Raw genomic sequence first — 17,192 nt, 5'->3', positions numbered from 1 at the left:
TTCTATTTACAGAGAAGCTAAATATATTTGGGTCTCTTAGTAAACACATCTTGTGCCATGCTGAGAAATTTGCTATTGTTACCAGACAGGAACCGGCCTGGAGTGGTCTGCCTCAGGCCAGCCTGTAGTGTATGGGTTCCTAACTTCATACAGTAAAGATTTCACAACACAAGCCCAGGTGATTTTGAGAGTATGTATATTAGAGCAGGGAACAGTGAGACAAGTAAGGGCCTATGACAGAAGTAATAGGAGAGCCTACACAGGGCTACTTTGGCTCTCTAGAAAAGCTACAAAAAAGTGAGTCAAGGAAGGGCTACTGTCAGTTCACTGAAAAGTCAGAAAAAGGGGACCTTGGAGACAGGTTGAGGGGGTTGGACTGAGACAGGCTGCAACTATCTGCTGCTTCCCTGGTTGCAAGTTTCATGGGGACCCTTACAGTTTAGGAAAGAAAAGTAAAGATGCACACCTGAGGGAAGAAAGGCGCAGGTGGGCTCCCAAGGGAGAGTGCACTTTCATCTTCAGGATTTTAAAACATGGGAGTTTAGGGGAGGTCTTAGGGGAGGATCTCAGTAGAATATTCATCAGCTTTCTGCAGATGTGCCAAAATGAGATTTATTCCCTTAACTTCATCTGTCTTTGGGTGTGGTTGGCACAAATGGCATTAATTGGATTTCTGCTATCTCCCAGAGTAGGGTGATTTAAGCTATTTACCCTCTGGCTGGGGAGTATAAGTATAAATCATTTTTGTGTCCTTGGTTAGGGAAGATAGGACTTCGCAATTTACTGGGTAGCTGTAAACTGCTTGGCCATGTAACTATGTTTTTCAGTTTCTCTATCCCACTTGTCCTGGCTTATTAGCCTGTCTCACCATGAGAAAGCAAAATGTTTCTAGAAAAAAAGAACTTATAAATTTGCCAAAGCACAAAATGCTAGCACAGGACACAACTGCTACTTCTTAACTTTCAACAGAAATTAAAAATGTCTAACAGTTAATCATTCTAATTAATTTATGTAATTAAAGCTACAAAAATAATAAAGGAAACATCTCTATGCAAGGAAAGTAGAATGTGTGTTTTAAGAAGGTATGAAGAAGGGAAATATATTTTGTTGAGGGAAAAGAACATTATTTTTTTCCCAAAGAACAACTGGTTATTTCAAAAAGGGAAAGTGGAGAATAAAGGACAAATTAAATAGAAAATTAGGAAGAAAGGATGAAACTTGACTAAAAATTGAATTGTTATAAGGGTTTAAAATTAAGCTTTAATATCAGTAGTGTACAAACGTATAACTAAAAATTAATTTTCTTCCACCTGCTAAAAGGACAGTTTTCTTGATCTGGATCCTGAATTCATCCTGACCTCAAATTTATGACTATGACTCTCCAAACTAACATTTCCCATTTTCTCCTACCCTTCTGATTTGGAATCAGTAGAACACGGCTGCCTTCGAGTCTCCTTGGAAGGACTTATACCAGGTCATCCTCACTACCCAGATGGCAGCCAAACTTCAGGGATTTGAACGGTGGGTGCATCTCTCACAACTAAAGAAGACTCCACCGGACTTCTATCCTGTGCAGATGCTGTATACCTTCAAATCAAATCAATGAGAAAGAGAAGTAGCTGACATCAATGTATATTACTCCCACCCAAGAAGCTGAATCAAGACTGCTTTAGTTAAACAAGAAATCATTCTTTCTTTTCTTTCTTTCCTTTCCTATGGTGTTGGCCTGGAAAGATAACACCATCAGTATCCCTCAGGCCATTGCTAAGTGGCAGTAACCTCTGAAATTTAGAATAACTTTTTATTTCAGGCTAGGAGAAAACCTCATTAACCCTTGACTTAGGTATACGAAGCAATCCCTGTGAGTGAATCCATTAACAGTATTTCCTTAACAGAACAATTTGTGCCCAAATGGGTTTTTGTCTTTGTCTTGGTGGTTTATCATTCTCCTTGAACCTGTGAATGCCTAGATAGCTGGTGCACAATCAGGCAGGCAATGCCTCTTGGGTTAACTGTGCCCCTAACTTTCCACAAAAGAACTAGGATACCTCATTTGTCGACTCCCCTGAATGTATATCATTGAGCTAGAAATTACCAGGAAGCGTTCATGATTCAGCATTCTCTTCCACTGGCAGGGCCCTGATTCCTTCACTAGAAGTAAATGTAAATGAGGCTATGATCAGGAACTTCTCCTTAACTCTTGAAAACATTGCAGAACCTGCTCTTAGAGCAATAGTTGCTCAACAAAAATCCTCGGCAGACCAAAGTTGTTCTTGATAATAGCATGGCCCTTGATTATCTTTTAGCTAAGCAAAGAGGTGTCTATTCTGAAGCCAACACAACCTGCTGCACCTCCATTAACACTTCTGGGGAAGCAGAAACTCGATTACGTAAGATATTTAAGCAAGCCATTTAGCTTAAAAAGGTGACTCCTCTGCAGGGTCTTTGATTTATTTGATTTTGATTGGTTTGGGTTCTGGGAACTATAGGTCTGAAGTACACACCAAACATTAAAAATTACCCTGCTTATAGTCATCATAACAATTTCCCTGGTATGTTCTCTTATCTCATAAAATTTAAATGCATATTCACAGCCACTAACCAAGCAAATGATCTCCCTAAGACTGGGATATTAGAAAATAAACAAAGAGAATGACAGACAGACTTAAAGACTGTGAACCTGAAGCTGTGACTTTGAGTATCACAGAGATTAAGCAAAAATATATGACCTGTGAATATCACACAGAGAATCAACAGAAGCTGTGAGAACTGCAGAGTGGTAAACGAGAGTGGCACTCATGCCTTAAATTTTTATCACATCTCAGTCAGGCTGAAAGTCTGATCAAAAACAGGAGGAGGTGGGGGAGGTTTAAAAAGAAACAACAGGCCCAAAATAGAGTGACTTATGTGAAGCCTTATCAAGATTTAATACCTAACCTAATTGTTTCAGCTTCTCCCAGGAGTGGAATTTTATTTTATTTATTTTTATTCTAATATATTTATTTATTTACTTTTAATTGAATTTAATGAGGTGACACTGGTTTACAAAATTATACAGGATTCAGGGGCACAATTTTATAAAACATCATCTGTATACCGTATTGTGTGTTCACCATCTCAAGTCAAGTTTCCATTCATCACCATTTATCCCCCCTACCCTATGCCACCTCCTCCAGTCCTCACCTCCCCAACAATCATACTATTGTCTGTGTTTTCTCTCCATTAGTTTTCTCCCTTTTTTTTTCGCTCAATCCCTCAAACCCTCTGCCCAGCATACCCAATCCACCCCCTGAAAGCTGTCAACCTGCTCTCTAAGAGTCTATCTATTTTGCTCATTAGTTTATTTTGTTCATTAGATTCCACACATAAGTGAGATCATGTGGTATTTGTCTTTCTCTGACTGGTTTATTTCGCTTAGCATAATAATCTCTAGGTCCATCCATGATGTTATAAAAGGTAAGATTTTCTTCTTTTTTACAGCCAAGTAGTATTCCATTGTGTAAAATTACCACAGCTTTTTTATCTACTCACCTACTAATGGACACTTGAGCTGCTTCCAAATCTTGGCTATTTGCAAATAACATTGCGATGAACATAGGGGTGCGTATATTCTCTCAAATTAGTGTTTTGGGTTTCTTCAGATAAATTCCCAGAAGTGGAACCGCTGGATTATAAGGCAGTTTTACTTTAAAGTTTTTTTAAAGATTTTATTTATTTATTTTTAGAGAGGGAAAGGGAGAGAGAAAGAGAGGGAGAGAAACATCAATGTGTGGTTGCGTCTCACATGCTCCCTGCTGGGGACCTGGCCTGCAACCCAGGCACGTGCCCTACCATGGGAATCAAACCGGCGACCCTTTGTTTCACAGGCTGAGGCTCAATCCACTGAGCCACACCAGCTAAGGCTACTTTAAATTTTTTAAGTACACTCCATACTGTTATCTACAGTGGCTGCATCAGTCTGAATTCCCATCAACAGTGCATAAGGGTTCCTATTTCTTCTCATCCTCACCAACATTTTTTTGTTGATTTATTTATGATAGCCATTCTGACAGTGTGAGGTAATATCTCATTATGATTTTAATTTGCATTTCTCTGATGATTAGTGACACTGAGTATATTTTCACATGTCTATGGGCCATCTATATGTCCTCTTTGGAGAAGTGTCTATTCAGGTCCTCTGCCCATTTTTTAATTGGATTGTTTGTTTCTTTGGTGTTGAGTTTTACAAGTTCTTTATAAATTTTGGATATTAACCCCTCATCAGATGTACCAGCAAGTGTGTTCTATTCAGGTGGTTGTCTCATTTTAGTGATGGTTTCCTTTGCTGTGCAAAAACTTTTTTGTTTGATTAGCCCCATTTTTTTCTTTTGTCTCTCTTGCTCAAGGAAATATATCAGAAGAAACATTGTTACAAGAAATGTCTGAGATTTTAGTGTCTATGTTTTTTCTAGGATTTTTATGGTTTCAAGTCTTACATTTAAGTCTTTAATCCATTTTGAAAGCCGGTCTAGTTTCATTTTTTTGTATGAACCTCTCCAATTACTCCAACACCATTTATTCAATAAACTGTCTTTACCTCATTATATGTTTTTGCCTCCTTTGTCAAATATTAATTGACTATAAAACACAGGTTTACTTCTGTGCTCCCTACTCTGTTTCATTGGTCTATATGTCTGCATCTTTTTTTTTTCTGGCAATACCAGCTGTTTTGATTATTATGGCCTTGTAGTATAGTTTGAAATCAGGTAGCGTGATTCCTCCAACTTTGTTCTTTCTCAAGACTGCTGTGGCTATTAGGGGTCTTTTATGTATCCACAAACATTTTTGGAATATTTGTTCTGTGAAATATGTTATTGGTATCGTGGTAGGCATTGCACTGAATCTACAAATTACTCTGGGTAGTATAGATTTTAATGATCTTAACTAAAACAAACATGGTACATGTTTCACATGGTACTGGTACATGATACACTTACCGGTATCCTCTTCAATTTCTTTCTTCAGTGTCTTAAATTTTTTTTTCCAAGTACAAGTCTTTTACTTCCTTTTTTAGATTTACTCCTAGGTATTTTATTCTTTCTGAAGCAATTGTGAATAGGGTTGTTTTCTTAATTTCCCTTTCTGAGAGTTCATTATCATTATAAAAAAAATGCAACTGATTTCTGGATATTTATTTTGCATCCTGCTACTTTACTGAATTCATTTATCAGTTCTAGTAGGGTTCCCCCCCACCCTTTGGTGGAATCTTTAGAGTTCTCTGTATATAGTATCAGGTCATCTGCAAATAATGACAACTTTTCTTCTTCCTTTCCAATTTGGATGCCTTTTATTTTTTCTTCTTTTCTGATTTCCATAGCTAGGACTTCCAGTACTATGTTGAATAAGAGTGGTGAAAGCAGACATCCCTGTCTTGCTCCTGATCTTTAAGAAAACACTTGCAGTTTTTGTCCACTGAGTATGATTTGGTTGAGGATGTTGAGGTATGTTCCCTTTATTCCTACTTTTCTGGCAGTTTTTTTACCATAAATGGGTGCTGGATTTAATAAAACACTTTTTCTGCATCTATTGATATGATCATGTGGTTTTTATCCTTCATTTTGTTTATGTGGTATATCATCTTTATTGATTTGTGGATACTGTACCAATCTTGCATCCCCAGAAAAAAATCCCACTTGGTTTGCTAATATTTTGTTGAGAATTTTAGCATTTATGTTCATCAAGAATACTGGCCTATAATTTTCTTTCTTTGTAGTGACTTTACCTGGTTTTGGAATTAGGATAATGCTGGCCTCATAAAATAAGCTTAAGAATCTTCCCTCCTCTTTAATTTTTTGGAATAGTTTGAGAAGGATAGGTGTTAGTTCTTCTTTGAATTTTGGTAAAATTTACCTGTGAAGCCACCTGGTCTGGAACTTTTGTTTGTTGAGAGTTTTTGATTACTGCTTCAATTTCACTAGCTGTAATCTATTCAGAGTCTCTGATTCTTCCTGATTCCATTTGGAAGAGTGTTATATTTCTAGGAATTTACCCATCTCTTCCAGATTGTCCAACTTGTTGGCATATAGTTGTTCATAATATTTTCTTATAATCCTTTGTTTTTCTTTGGTGTCAGTTGTTACTTCTCCTCTTTCACTTCTAATTTTATTTATTTGGGTCTGCTTTATTTTTTTCTTAATGAGTCTGGTTAAAGGTTTGTCAATCTTCTTTATCTTTTCAAAGAACCAGTTCTTGGTTTCATTGATCTTTTGTATTTTTTAGATCTTTTTCATTTATTTCTGCTCTTGTCTTCATTATTTCCTTCCTTCTACTCACTTTGGGCTTTGTTGTTCTTTTTCAAGTTACTTTAAGTGTAAAGTAGATTGTTTATTTGAGATTTTTTTTGTTTCTTGAGGCAGGCCTGTAATGTTATGAATTTCCCTCTTAAGACTGCTTTCCCTGTGTTGCACAGAGTTTGCATTGTTAGGTTCTCATTTTCATTTGTTTCAAGGTATCTTTTGATTTCTTCCCTGATCTCATTGCTAACCTATTCATTGTTTAGTAACATATTATTTAACGTCCATGCATTTGTGTGTTTTCAGTTTTTTTCCTTGTGATTGATTTCCAGTTTCATACCATTATGGTCAGAGAAGATGCTTGATATGATTTCAGTCTGCTTAAATATATTGAGACTTGTTTTGTGTCCTAACATGTGGTATATCCTAGAAAATGTTTCACGTGCACTTGAAAAGAATGTATATTCTGCTGCTTTGGGATGATCCTCTGTAGATATCAATTAAATTCATCTGATCTACTGTGTCATTTGAGACTACCATTTCCTTGTTGACTTTCTGTTTGGAAGATCTATCCACTGATGTCAATGGGGTCTTAAAATTCCCTACTATGACTGTATTACTACCAATCTCTCTCTTTATGTCCATCAAGATTTGCTTTACATATTTAGGTGCTTCTATGTTGGGTGCATAAACATTTACAAGGATTATATCCTCTTGTTGGATTTCTTCCTTTATCATTATGTAGTGTTCTTCTCTGTCTCGTACTATAGCTTTGGTTTAAAGTCTATTTTGTCAGATACAAGTATTGCTACCCAGGCTTTTCCTTTCCCTTTCCATTTGCACGGTATATCTTTTTCCATTCCTTTACTTTTAGCCTGCATGTATCTTTTGTTCTGAGGTGGGTGTCTACAAGGTGGGTGAACATATATATATATAGATCACCTGAGCTGGATACTCCAGGAATGTCCCTTGTGTGAGTTATGTGGGCTCTCCTGTTGTAACTGAGTCTTGATTGCTATCAGCCAGTTTGTGCATATATATATATATATATATATATATATATATATCTTGTTTTCTTATCCATTCAGCTACCCCATGTCTTTTGATTGGAGCATTTAAGCTATTTACATCTAAAGTGATTATTGATAGGTATGTATTTATTGCCGTTTTATTCTTTTAATTATATGTCTCTGCCTTCTCCTCCTTCTTCTAGTAAGCCCTTTAATATTTTTTTTAATACTGGTTTGGTGATTAAATAACTCCTTTAGTTTTTTGCTGTCTGAGAAGTTCTTTATTTCTCCTTCAATTTTATATGATAGCCTTGCTGGGGTATAGTAGTTTTGACTGTAGGTCCTTGCTTTTCATCATTTTGAATGTTTTATGCCAATCCCTTCTGGCCTGAAATGTTTTGTGGAGAAATCAGCTGACAGTTTTATGGGAGTTCCCTTGTATATAAATAACTGTCTTCCTCTTGCAGCTTTTAAGATTCTCTCTTTGTCTTCAAACTTTGCCATTTTAATCATAATGTGCCTCTTTGGGTTCATCTTGTTTGGGATTCTCTGCACTTCTTGATATTGTGTGTGTTTTTTCTACACTAGGTTAGGAAATTTTTCAGTAATTATTTCAGATAGGTATTCAATCCCTTGCTCTCTCTCTCTTCTCCTTCTGGTAACCCTATGATGCAGACATTGTTATACCTCAGGTTGTCCCAAAGGTCCCTTAAACTATCCTCATTTTTAAAAATTCTTCTTTCTTTTTCTTGGTCTGATTTGGTGTTTTTTCTTAGCTTGTCTTCCAAATCATTGATTCAATTCTCTGCTTCTTCCAATCTGTTTGTTCCCTCCAGTGTATTCATTTCAGATATCGTATTCTTCCTTTCTGGCTGGTCTTTTTTTTTTTTTTTAAGGTTTCTATGTCTTTTTTTATGTTGTTGTGCATCCTTATAACCATTACTCTGAACTCTCTATCTGATAAATTGACTGCCTCCATTTCATTTAGCTCTTTCTCTGGAGATTTCACCTGTTAATTCATCTGGGGTCTGTTTCTATTTTTCCCTATTTTGGCTGCCTCTTTGTATTTGTTTCTATGTATTAGATAGTTCTGCTATGACTCCTAGTCTTTGTGGGGTGGCCTTATGTCGTAGGTGTCCCTTGGGGTCCAGAGGTACAGTCTCCTTGATCACCTGAGCTGGGTACTCCAGGAATGTCCCTTGTGTGAGTTATGTGGGCTCTCCTGTTGTAACTGAGTCTTGATTGCTATCAGCCAGTTTGTGCGTGGAATCAACCCTGAGGCTGGCTTACTGTGAGGCTCAACTCTAAACATGGGGTGCAAGACGCTGTGCAGGTGCTGACCACATAAAGCAGAATTTGCCACAGCAGATATGGTGCCTGCCAAGATCTCCCTTTAGATACGCTCTTAGGAAGCTTAAGGGATCCTGCTCTGACGTTTGAAGCTGCCCACTGGGTGTGTTGGTTCTGGACCTCTTGGGGGGGACTCTCGTGCAGACCAGCGTAAGACACTGCTTGTGACTTATCCTTGGCAACCTGCTGAAGCTACAAGTAACAGTAGTGGAATTTTAAACCAATCGGTCTGTAAATGCTTGATAAGACCCCTGTTACCATTTCTCCAATGAAAGGTAACCCCACCTGAAACAATACTTTCTTTTCTTTTGCTAATAATTTTCTTGTCTCGCTCAGTTTCTGCCTATAAAAACCTTCCATTTTGTACAACTTCTCAGAGCCCCTCTGTACTTGCTAGATAGGATGTTGGCAGATTCATATGAATCATTCAATAAAGCCAATTAGATTGTAAAATTTACTCAGTTGAATTTTTGTTCTTTAACAGAGGAAAGCAAATAACATATAATAAATAGCTATAAATAATCAGGTTGCTGGTTGAAGGAATTTGTACATGGGGGAATGTGTGGGTGGAGGGGAGATCAGGGTGGAGAAGGAAGCGAGAGGAAGGAAATGTGATTAGCCCATTCACTGTCATGTGTGACTTCTCTCCAAGGAGGTAGAGGCCTTGTCTACATAAGAAGAGTCATCATGTCTGGCAGGAGAAGGTGACTCTTATCGTACCCTTAACCCCATCCTCTCCTTCCGCCCTCTTTAGGAAGCAATCAATGTGTCTAGGTTTGCTCCTCTTTGAGATGCTTACCCATTGCTGACAATAATTACAATGTATTATAACAGTGATTTTTTAACCAGTGTGCCTCAAGAATTTTAAAACATGCGATAGTTGACTATTTAGTCAGAGACACTGAAATGTTTTCCATTAAATTGTCAAATTTAAAAAATGACAACAGTCAAGACAACAATAGCTGTTCAGTGTGAACAAATCAAAAGTGTACCTATTTTCTTGTCAGATCAGCAAAAAAATATAATAGAAGTTACAGTGTACCACAGAATTTTAGTAATTAGCTTATGTGTGCCATGAGATGAAAAAGACTGAAAATTGCTGCATTATAACATCGAGTCTCACAGTTTCAAAAGTATGACTATGAAACCCAGGATAGATATGACAGACTAAGGATATAGAAATGAGATAAAGAACAGAACAGATTTATTTAAAAATCGCATGCTCTACCAACCAGAAACTGTACTTCTAGTCTTATACCTGAAGGGAATTTACACATATGTGATAATATTAATATCTAACACTTACATATAACTTATTATATGTCAAACACTAATATATACAATCCTCTCAATTACCCCATAAGAGAGATAATTCCATATTCCTATTTTACTGATGAGGAGCGTGAGGCACAGATATGAAGTAATTTGTGATGGCTTCAGTGTCCAGCATTTGAACCAAGCAGAGTGACTCTAAAGTCTTCGTACTTAACCCAAGGTTCCAAATTTGGCAGTGCAATCTGCCCATTATCCAGTACTGCCCTCCAGGAGCAAGTCCAAGAAATCCAATCGACATCCACTTAACAATCCATGCATCCCCCGCACAAAGCTACACCCACCTGAGTACTTTTATCTTTGCTCAGGCACCTACCTTCCATTTGTCAAGCTATGTGTTCAGAGGACTAGGTCCATGCAAAGAAGCACTTCTAATTCACACAAAGGCACCACAGGGTCTAGCTGTAGTCCTACCTTAGCCACAGCACTATACCGACTGTTGTGAGAAAACATTTGCAAGGGTGTTTAGTGCAACACCGTCTGCACTATGATGAATGTGGAAAGTGAATAAATAAATTGCACTATATTTTGTAATTTATTGCAAACACTAAGGAGCACTTAGAAAGAATGAACTATGACAAACATATAGAGTTTTAAAACATAACACTGAGTGAAAATCAAGTTGCAAGTTAAAAATCAAGTTATATAGAGTACACTGTGTAAATTTTAAAACACAACAATAGTACATTTTATACACTCATACACATACACATTCATCATTCACCAAATTCATGATGGTGCTTGCTTCTAAGGAGAGGGGGATGAGATTAGAACTTGGAGGGAAAGCACAAAAGACTTATATGTACCTGTAAAGTTTTCTTAATTTTAATAATATTTAGAGCCAATATAACACAATGTTTATTATTATCAATCCTGGGTGGCAGTAATTACTCAAAATAAAAATAAGGAGTATTTTTTTAGGAACAGGTTTAGTAGGAATCTTTAAGTAGGAGAGTTAGAAGCTATGCTGTATGATCAGTACGTGGAATTTCAGGGCTCATGGTGGAGCAATTAGAGATGATGACAAGGTCCAGGTGTGGCCATTTGAATGCAGCTGAAATGGAGTGGAGGTGGAAATCAATGGAGTATAAGAAATTAAGGCTCCAGATGTGTCACCAACATGATTGTGGAAGTATTTTAGAATGATGACAAACGCTAGGGTGGAAAGAGACAAGTGGCAAAGTCCTCATTAAATATGGTTATAGGGCAAGGAGATTAGCCAAGCTAAAAATGAGGATGGAGGAGGGTGGAGTATATATGCATCAGTGGAGGAGTGGCTGTTGAAAGAAGCCACAGTTGCGAGCAAAAAACATGATCAGCCCATCCCTAGGCCACAACACAGTGGAGGGAAAATCCATACCATGCACTGGAACTGCATAAAAGTAGTGTCATTCAGGAAAAGCCTGGTTCCAGGTAATGTGAGAAGGTAGTTACCTCAAAAATCCTACTGAAACTCTAACTTTGCAATTCAATGATCCAAAACTATATGTTCAATAAGAGCAGAGTGGTAGGTTTTACCAACAAAGAACTGGGGATCTCTCAGAATGGAAATAACTGCAAATGCATCCAAGAGGACAGAATGCTGGAGGAGATCAACACAAAGTCAAGGCCAAACACTCAGTAAGATATTCAGTCTTGGGAAATCAAGTTGGCACTGAATGAATGAAATAATCTGCGAGAACAGACAGAGAAATCTCAGGATAATGTAAATAAACAGATGACTATGGTTCAGGGAAGTATCAAAAAACAAATGGAGAGAGCAGCCCACATAACAAGAGAATTGAAGTTTAGAGTACTAAATGGACCCATATGACAGGGAAGAAATAATATCTGAGACTTAAATCCTCTTAGATAGAATTAGAAAACTGACTACATCAGGATGGTGAAGAGGAAGAGTCAAAAAGCCAGGAAAGGAACCGGAATGATTGATACTTTCAGATGTCCTCTCATGCCACTGAGGTTCTCCAACACGTCAGGACAAGCCAAACATATTTTCTACTCCACAGCAAAGAAGGTCCTCTCTACAAGGCTTGCAATTGCTTTGGTGACACTCTCAGAGAGGGAGGCACATGTGCTCTCAGCTCTGCGATGCTCACACTTAAAGAGAGCGGACTGTTCATTGATACTGGAACTGTTAAAGAGACTCTTTTATTTTTAGAATGTGCTACAAAGACAAGTGATTACCCTGATTAAGGCCTTATTCAGAAAATACATCTATGCCTTTCTATAAAAAAAATGATAATAATAATAATTGACCTCATACTCAGTCTCGGGTAAGAGAAAGGCATAGGCCCACACACTACATCCTATAGCATCTTCTTTCAAACTTTAAAGTCTCACACTGGCATCTTGCCTTTTGCATCCAGAAGAAAAGAGTGTCAATGTCTTTGTTCTCAGGTGCCTCACTGAGGGACACTCAAAGTATACGTGTGTGAAGCCCCACAGAGGTGCTAGGAAAGACCTTACTGATACAGCAGGTAACTGGTCCCAGTTGTTTCTATAGCCCTAAAATGTTTCGCTTCCAAAAATCTCAACATTCATCAAAATAAAATCACTCCAAAGTGTAAAATAACTGGGATCTATTCCATCTTTTCTGTTCATCAATGAGAATGCTAAGTGCCTGAAATGGTGGGTCACAGGGACCCAGAGGTGAAAAGTAACTGTTTATGATTAATCAATCTGGTAAAATCACCAAACCTCCTGGCCCACTTTACTTCCACTATCACCACTCTTGGAATGAAAAGTTCAGTTGTGTTCACTGAGGGTGGGAGGGTCATAGTCACAAAGGAGAGGATCGGAAGGCAGAGAACTTCAATGCTGCACTAACGACCATGCTTATAATTTGCCTGGCTTCAGATTTGGCTGTCTTTTCTTTCTACAAAGGGGGAAAAAAGGGTAGGAGCAGAGTTCTTTTAGTTGTCTGTGCAGCCCCTCGTAAAGATAACTAAAGTGGTAACACTTCCTGAGCGTGTCAAGGAATTCACATGCACATTTTACCAGAAATAATCTCATCTGGACCTGGTACCTCCCACTGTCTCCCACAGGAACTTGGTCCTCACTCAACAAATTCTAACTTCTCTGCACTATCACACCCTCTTATCTCATATCAGCCGCCCAAAATGGCAACAGAATATATGTTGTCTCAATGATCCATTGAATATTAACAGCTACTAATGGCAAACACTTGTTAAGCACTGTATGTGCTAGTACTACTCTAAGAACTTAATCACAGTCACTTTGTGAGGTGGTATTCTTACCCATGTTTTACAGATGAGAAAACTGAGCCACAGACAGGTAAAGCACCATTCTCAAAGCCACTCAGCTGGTAAGTGGCAGGGCCAGGATCAAAGCGCAGGCAATCTGAGTCCAGAGCTCACATTCAACCGCTATGTGGTTTTGCACCTTGGAAGAGATCAGAACAGCTCATATGATGGTTACCTTTAGAAATATGTAATTTACAATTCACCAGCAGCCCAACTTCTGAATGATTTCCCCTTTTTCTTCATTATTCACATCTGTTGCTTTCAGCCTTCATTTCTAAAATGCAACAGCGCACACTGTATTATCTTGTCATAATGGAGTATAAAACAGGATCTCAGTGGGAGTACAGTCCCCGTGCACAGTTCAGAAGCTGCCAGGTCCTCTGCTAATGTCTTCCTCAGTGTTGACCTCAAATTTCCAACTTTTCAGGCAAGATAGATGATATTAACATTAACAGAACTCAAGCATTCAAAAGGTAAAGCAAGTTTGGAGAAACAGATATTTAGTTTAAGGTATTCATCCAGTTAACACGTATTTTTTAGAGTGTTCAGTATCTGATGCTATGCTGGATCCTGTGTCTGCAATAAGAAATCAGAGTTCTGGCCACCTGGCAGCATTCACCTAAGATACACAAGAGGAGAATGAGAATAAACAAGCACACAATAAGTAAGAAACAGGATGCTGAGGCAGAATAAGCAGGGGGACCTCTTTACATGGAACATTCAGGAACATAGTAAATTTGAGATGCTCAAAGATAGGCAGATGGATATACAGGTCCTAGTGACCTGTCATTATGCCTTTATGCCACTTTCCCAGGAACTTCCTTTTTTAGGAAAAGTTTATGATGCTGTAAAGCAAACTCCCTGGCCTGGCACTACAGGCCCTGCTCCACTCGCCCTGCCTACCATTCCTCTTCCCACCACCGCTCCCAAACACACCCTCTACGTTCCCTTTAGGCTAATCTCTCATTGGGCCACAACATCTCAAGTTCACCCCCACCCTGTCCTCTCCCCTATACCTATTAATTCCAGCCATCCTTTGAGACCAGACTCCAGTTCCACCTTCCATTCTATGCCACAATCTTATCCAAAACAGGCTTGCCAAATACTAGTTCTCAGAAAATTAATTATCTAAAAATACAGCCTTCTGTTCTTCAGTGATGTTTTATAAGTGCCATAACCCAGGCTTGACACCACAATCTCTTCCCAGCAAGTGTGGGCAGAAGGACTCAGCACATACCCAGAGTTTTCAGGCCAGAGGCTAAGAGAACTAACTCGGGCTCAGAGAGGCTGCTTAAGGGAACCAAGCACACTGTCTGAGGAGCTCATTTCCAAATGAGAAGACACAAAGTCTCCAATCAAGGGGACAGGTCCCAACAACTGTGAAATACAGGAGGCAAGAAGACAATCCCAGAGAGTAACTGAGAGTCCAGGTGGAGTACCTAATCAAAGCCTAGGAGGAGAGAGAAAGCATAGCCTGTTGACATGGCCTGATCCAACACAGGGCAGAGGGCAGAGGGAGTGCAGACTGGTGACCTAGGGATCACCAGGGACACCATGGGTCAGCTGGCAGCAAACGGAATCTAGAAGGAAATTCAGGAACCTACAAACGAAGTTTGAGAACTTGACTTAATTCTAAGCTGTAGGTAGACACCATCTGTGACCTTGTTTGGGGAAAAGTAGGGAAAAATAGATGAAAGAAAGGACATGAAGTCCAAAAATGTTTATGGATAGATTCAGTCCCTTAGGTACAGGGGCCACGCCTCATTTCTATCCTCCACAGCACTTAGCAAAATAAATATTTTACTGATTACTTAAAAAAGAAAGATCATAGACACTTTTGGTATTACCTAATGGGAAAATGTGCCAAGAGAATGTGAGTCATCACTTAAGCATGCTATGTATGGGGCAGGTTTACAAGAAGGTTCCATCATCTTGCCAAACAGAATGGTAATATGATCAGGTGAATAAAGATGAGGCTAGAAATGAGGAGGTGAAACTACACTAACTTTGCCAGCAACCTTCTGTAAGACCTTAAATAAGTCATTTCACTTCCCTGAGTCTCAATTACCTTATCAATAAAAGAGTCAATGTAACTTCTCCACATTTGTTATGGTATCTAGAAACTCTTCCCCCAAGATCTCTGCTTGGCTAATTTCATTTCTTTTTAATCTTTGCTCAGATCTTCTCTCCCCAATGAGGCCTGTCCTAGCCACATTATTCAATATTGCGACCCGCCCATCCCAACAACCCTATCCCCACATGTTCTAGTTTACACTTTTTCTTAACACTTCTAACATACAATATAATTTATTATCTTTACTGCTGCCTGCCAGAATGTAAGCTCTATGAGGGCAAGAATCTTTATCTATTCTAATTCACAGATACATATCAAATCTCTGAATCACATCTGGAACAAAGTAGGCATCTAAGTAATATTGTTGAATGAATATATGAGTATGAAACAAATAAAAGCCAAAATCTTGTAAAATAAAAAGACTATAATAATAAATCAGTAATATTATCCCTGAAGCCAAGGTCTCCTGCCTACACCCTCAAGCAACCCTATGATCCCCATACCTTGAACCACTTGGGGAGGCGGGGTGGGAAGCTGTTCAGTAAGCCCTTAAAATTGGGAATCACAGGCGGGCAAACACACCCGCGGTACTCTGGCGCCACCTGCTGGGCGCTTTACTTAGTAGTCAACTAAACTGACAGGAATTTCCAGGGGTGAATGGAGTTGCAGGGGAGTATTAGCCAGGGAGGACAATCAGACTATATATTAAAACAGCAGGGAGGAGGCTAGACTGGAAGTGAAAAGTTTCCAAAAGCTCCTGAAAGAGTGAAAACCTTCTCTGAAGACCCATATGCCCCAGTATGCCGGTGCTCCCCACAACTCACTTTCCACTAAAATAATAACAGTAAGAATTGTGCGTACACTGAGCTCTTAAGTGTGAGGGACTGTTTTAAGCACTTTCAGATATTATTTCATTTAATCCCCAAATCAATCCGGTGATGCAGGTACACATTAAGACCATTTTATAGATGAAAGCTTTTTTTAGAATAATGTTTTCATTTAAGTAAAGCAGTGAAACCATTTACATTAGAATATTAATGAGTAATCAAGCCATGGTGTGCACACGATTCTTGAGGGGGCGGGCACTGATGTGACACAACATTCCATTTTGATCATCTCGGAATAAGGACGAGGCACCCTCCACCACAGGCCACCGTCGAGCTCGGTGTCGAGCTCTGCGCCGGGGGTCGCCTTCTGGCCCCTGATACTACCAACAGCCCTTCTTGGCTGACTTGGCTGCTCCCCTCGACCTTTCTTTTCCTAAAGTAGCTTTCCCGGCTCCCCACCCCGCCCCCTCCACCCGTCGGCGGCGGCGTTGTGTACCCACCTCCCTACGTGAAGGCCAAGGGGAGGCGGTGCCTCCAGATGTTTCCAAACGGGCTGCCCCTTGCGGTGCTAGAGGCTGCGAAGGAATAAGACAGACCGCCCTTCCACTGCACGGCCCTCACACACGTGTGCTGCGGCGGCCTGTGCTCTGAGAATCCTCCGTGCTCTGGGAAGATGGCCGCGCCAAGTTCGGTGCCTTACCTCCCGTCGTTCCCTGACACAGACGGGGGCCAGGGCGCCGCAGGGCTTGGCTCTGGGCCTCCAAAGGCTTGGATCATGGGCGCTCTCGGCCGCAGCTCCCCGGGGGCTCAGCGCCGTGGAGGGCGCCCATGGTGGGATAAAGCCCAGTGGTCTCCTCTCCGCCTTGTGCCGGGTGGGCCTCAAAAACACTGTCTTCTGCTCTCAGCTCCCACCCTTTTCCCTTCCCCCACCGCCTGCCCCTCCCCAAAGGATGGCTCCCGGGGTCGACTGACCACTGCACCCCTAGTGGCCGTTTGTAGCCTCAGGCACCTGCAAGTTGGTTTTAGGTGCCACCATACGCTTTTAAAACGTTAATTATTCTTAT

The 17,192-nt window shown here is 39.8% G+C and overlaps 1 protein-coding gene across 1 annotated transcript in view; it reads left to right on the top strand.

Annotated features, from left to right (window-relative positions):
- LOC129062117 (hornerin-like) overlaps positions 1 to 16,717 on the top strand; it is a 33,776-nt gene extending 17,059 nt beyond the window's left edge. Inside the window, exon 4 of the mRNA XM_054562871.1 lies at positions 16,571 to 16,717. Coding sequence (XP_054418846.1) covers positions 16,571 to 16,717 — 147 coding nt within the window. The remainder of the gene's footprint in view (positions 1 to 16,570) is intronic.
- Positions 16,718 to 17,192: the final 475 nt, after the last annotated feature.

Source organism: Pteronotus mesoamericanus, unplaced genomic scaffold (genome assembly GCF_021234165.1).
Source record: "Pteronotus mesoamericanus isolate MK-2021 breed Mesoamerican mustached bat unplaced genomic scaffold, CSHL_Meso_final scaffold_705, whole genome shotgun sequence".
Classification (NCBI taxonomy): Eukaryota; Metazoa; Chordata; class Mammalia; order Chiroptera; family Mormoopidae; genus Pteronotus; species Pteronotus mesoamericanus.
This window is presented reverse-complemented; position numbering and strand designations above follow the sequence as displayed.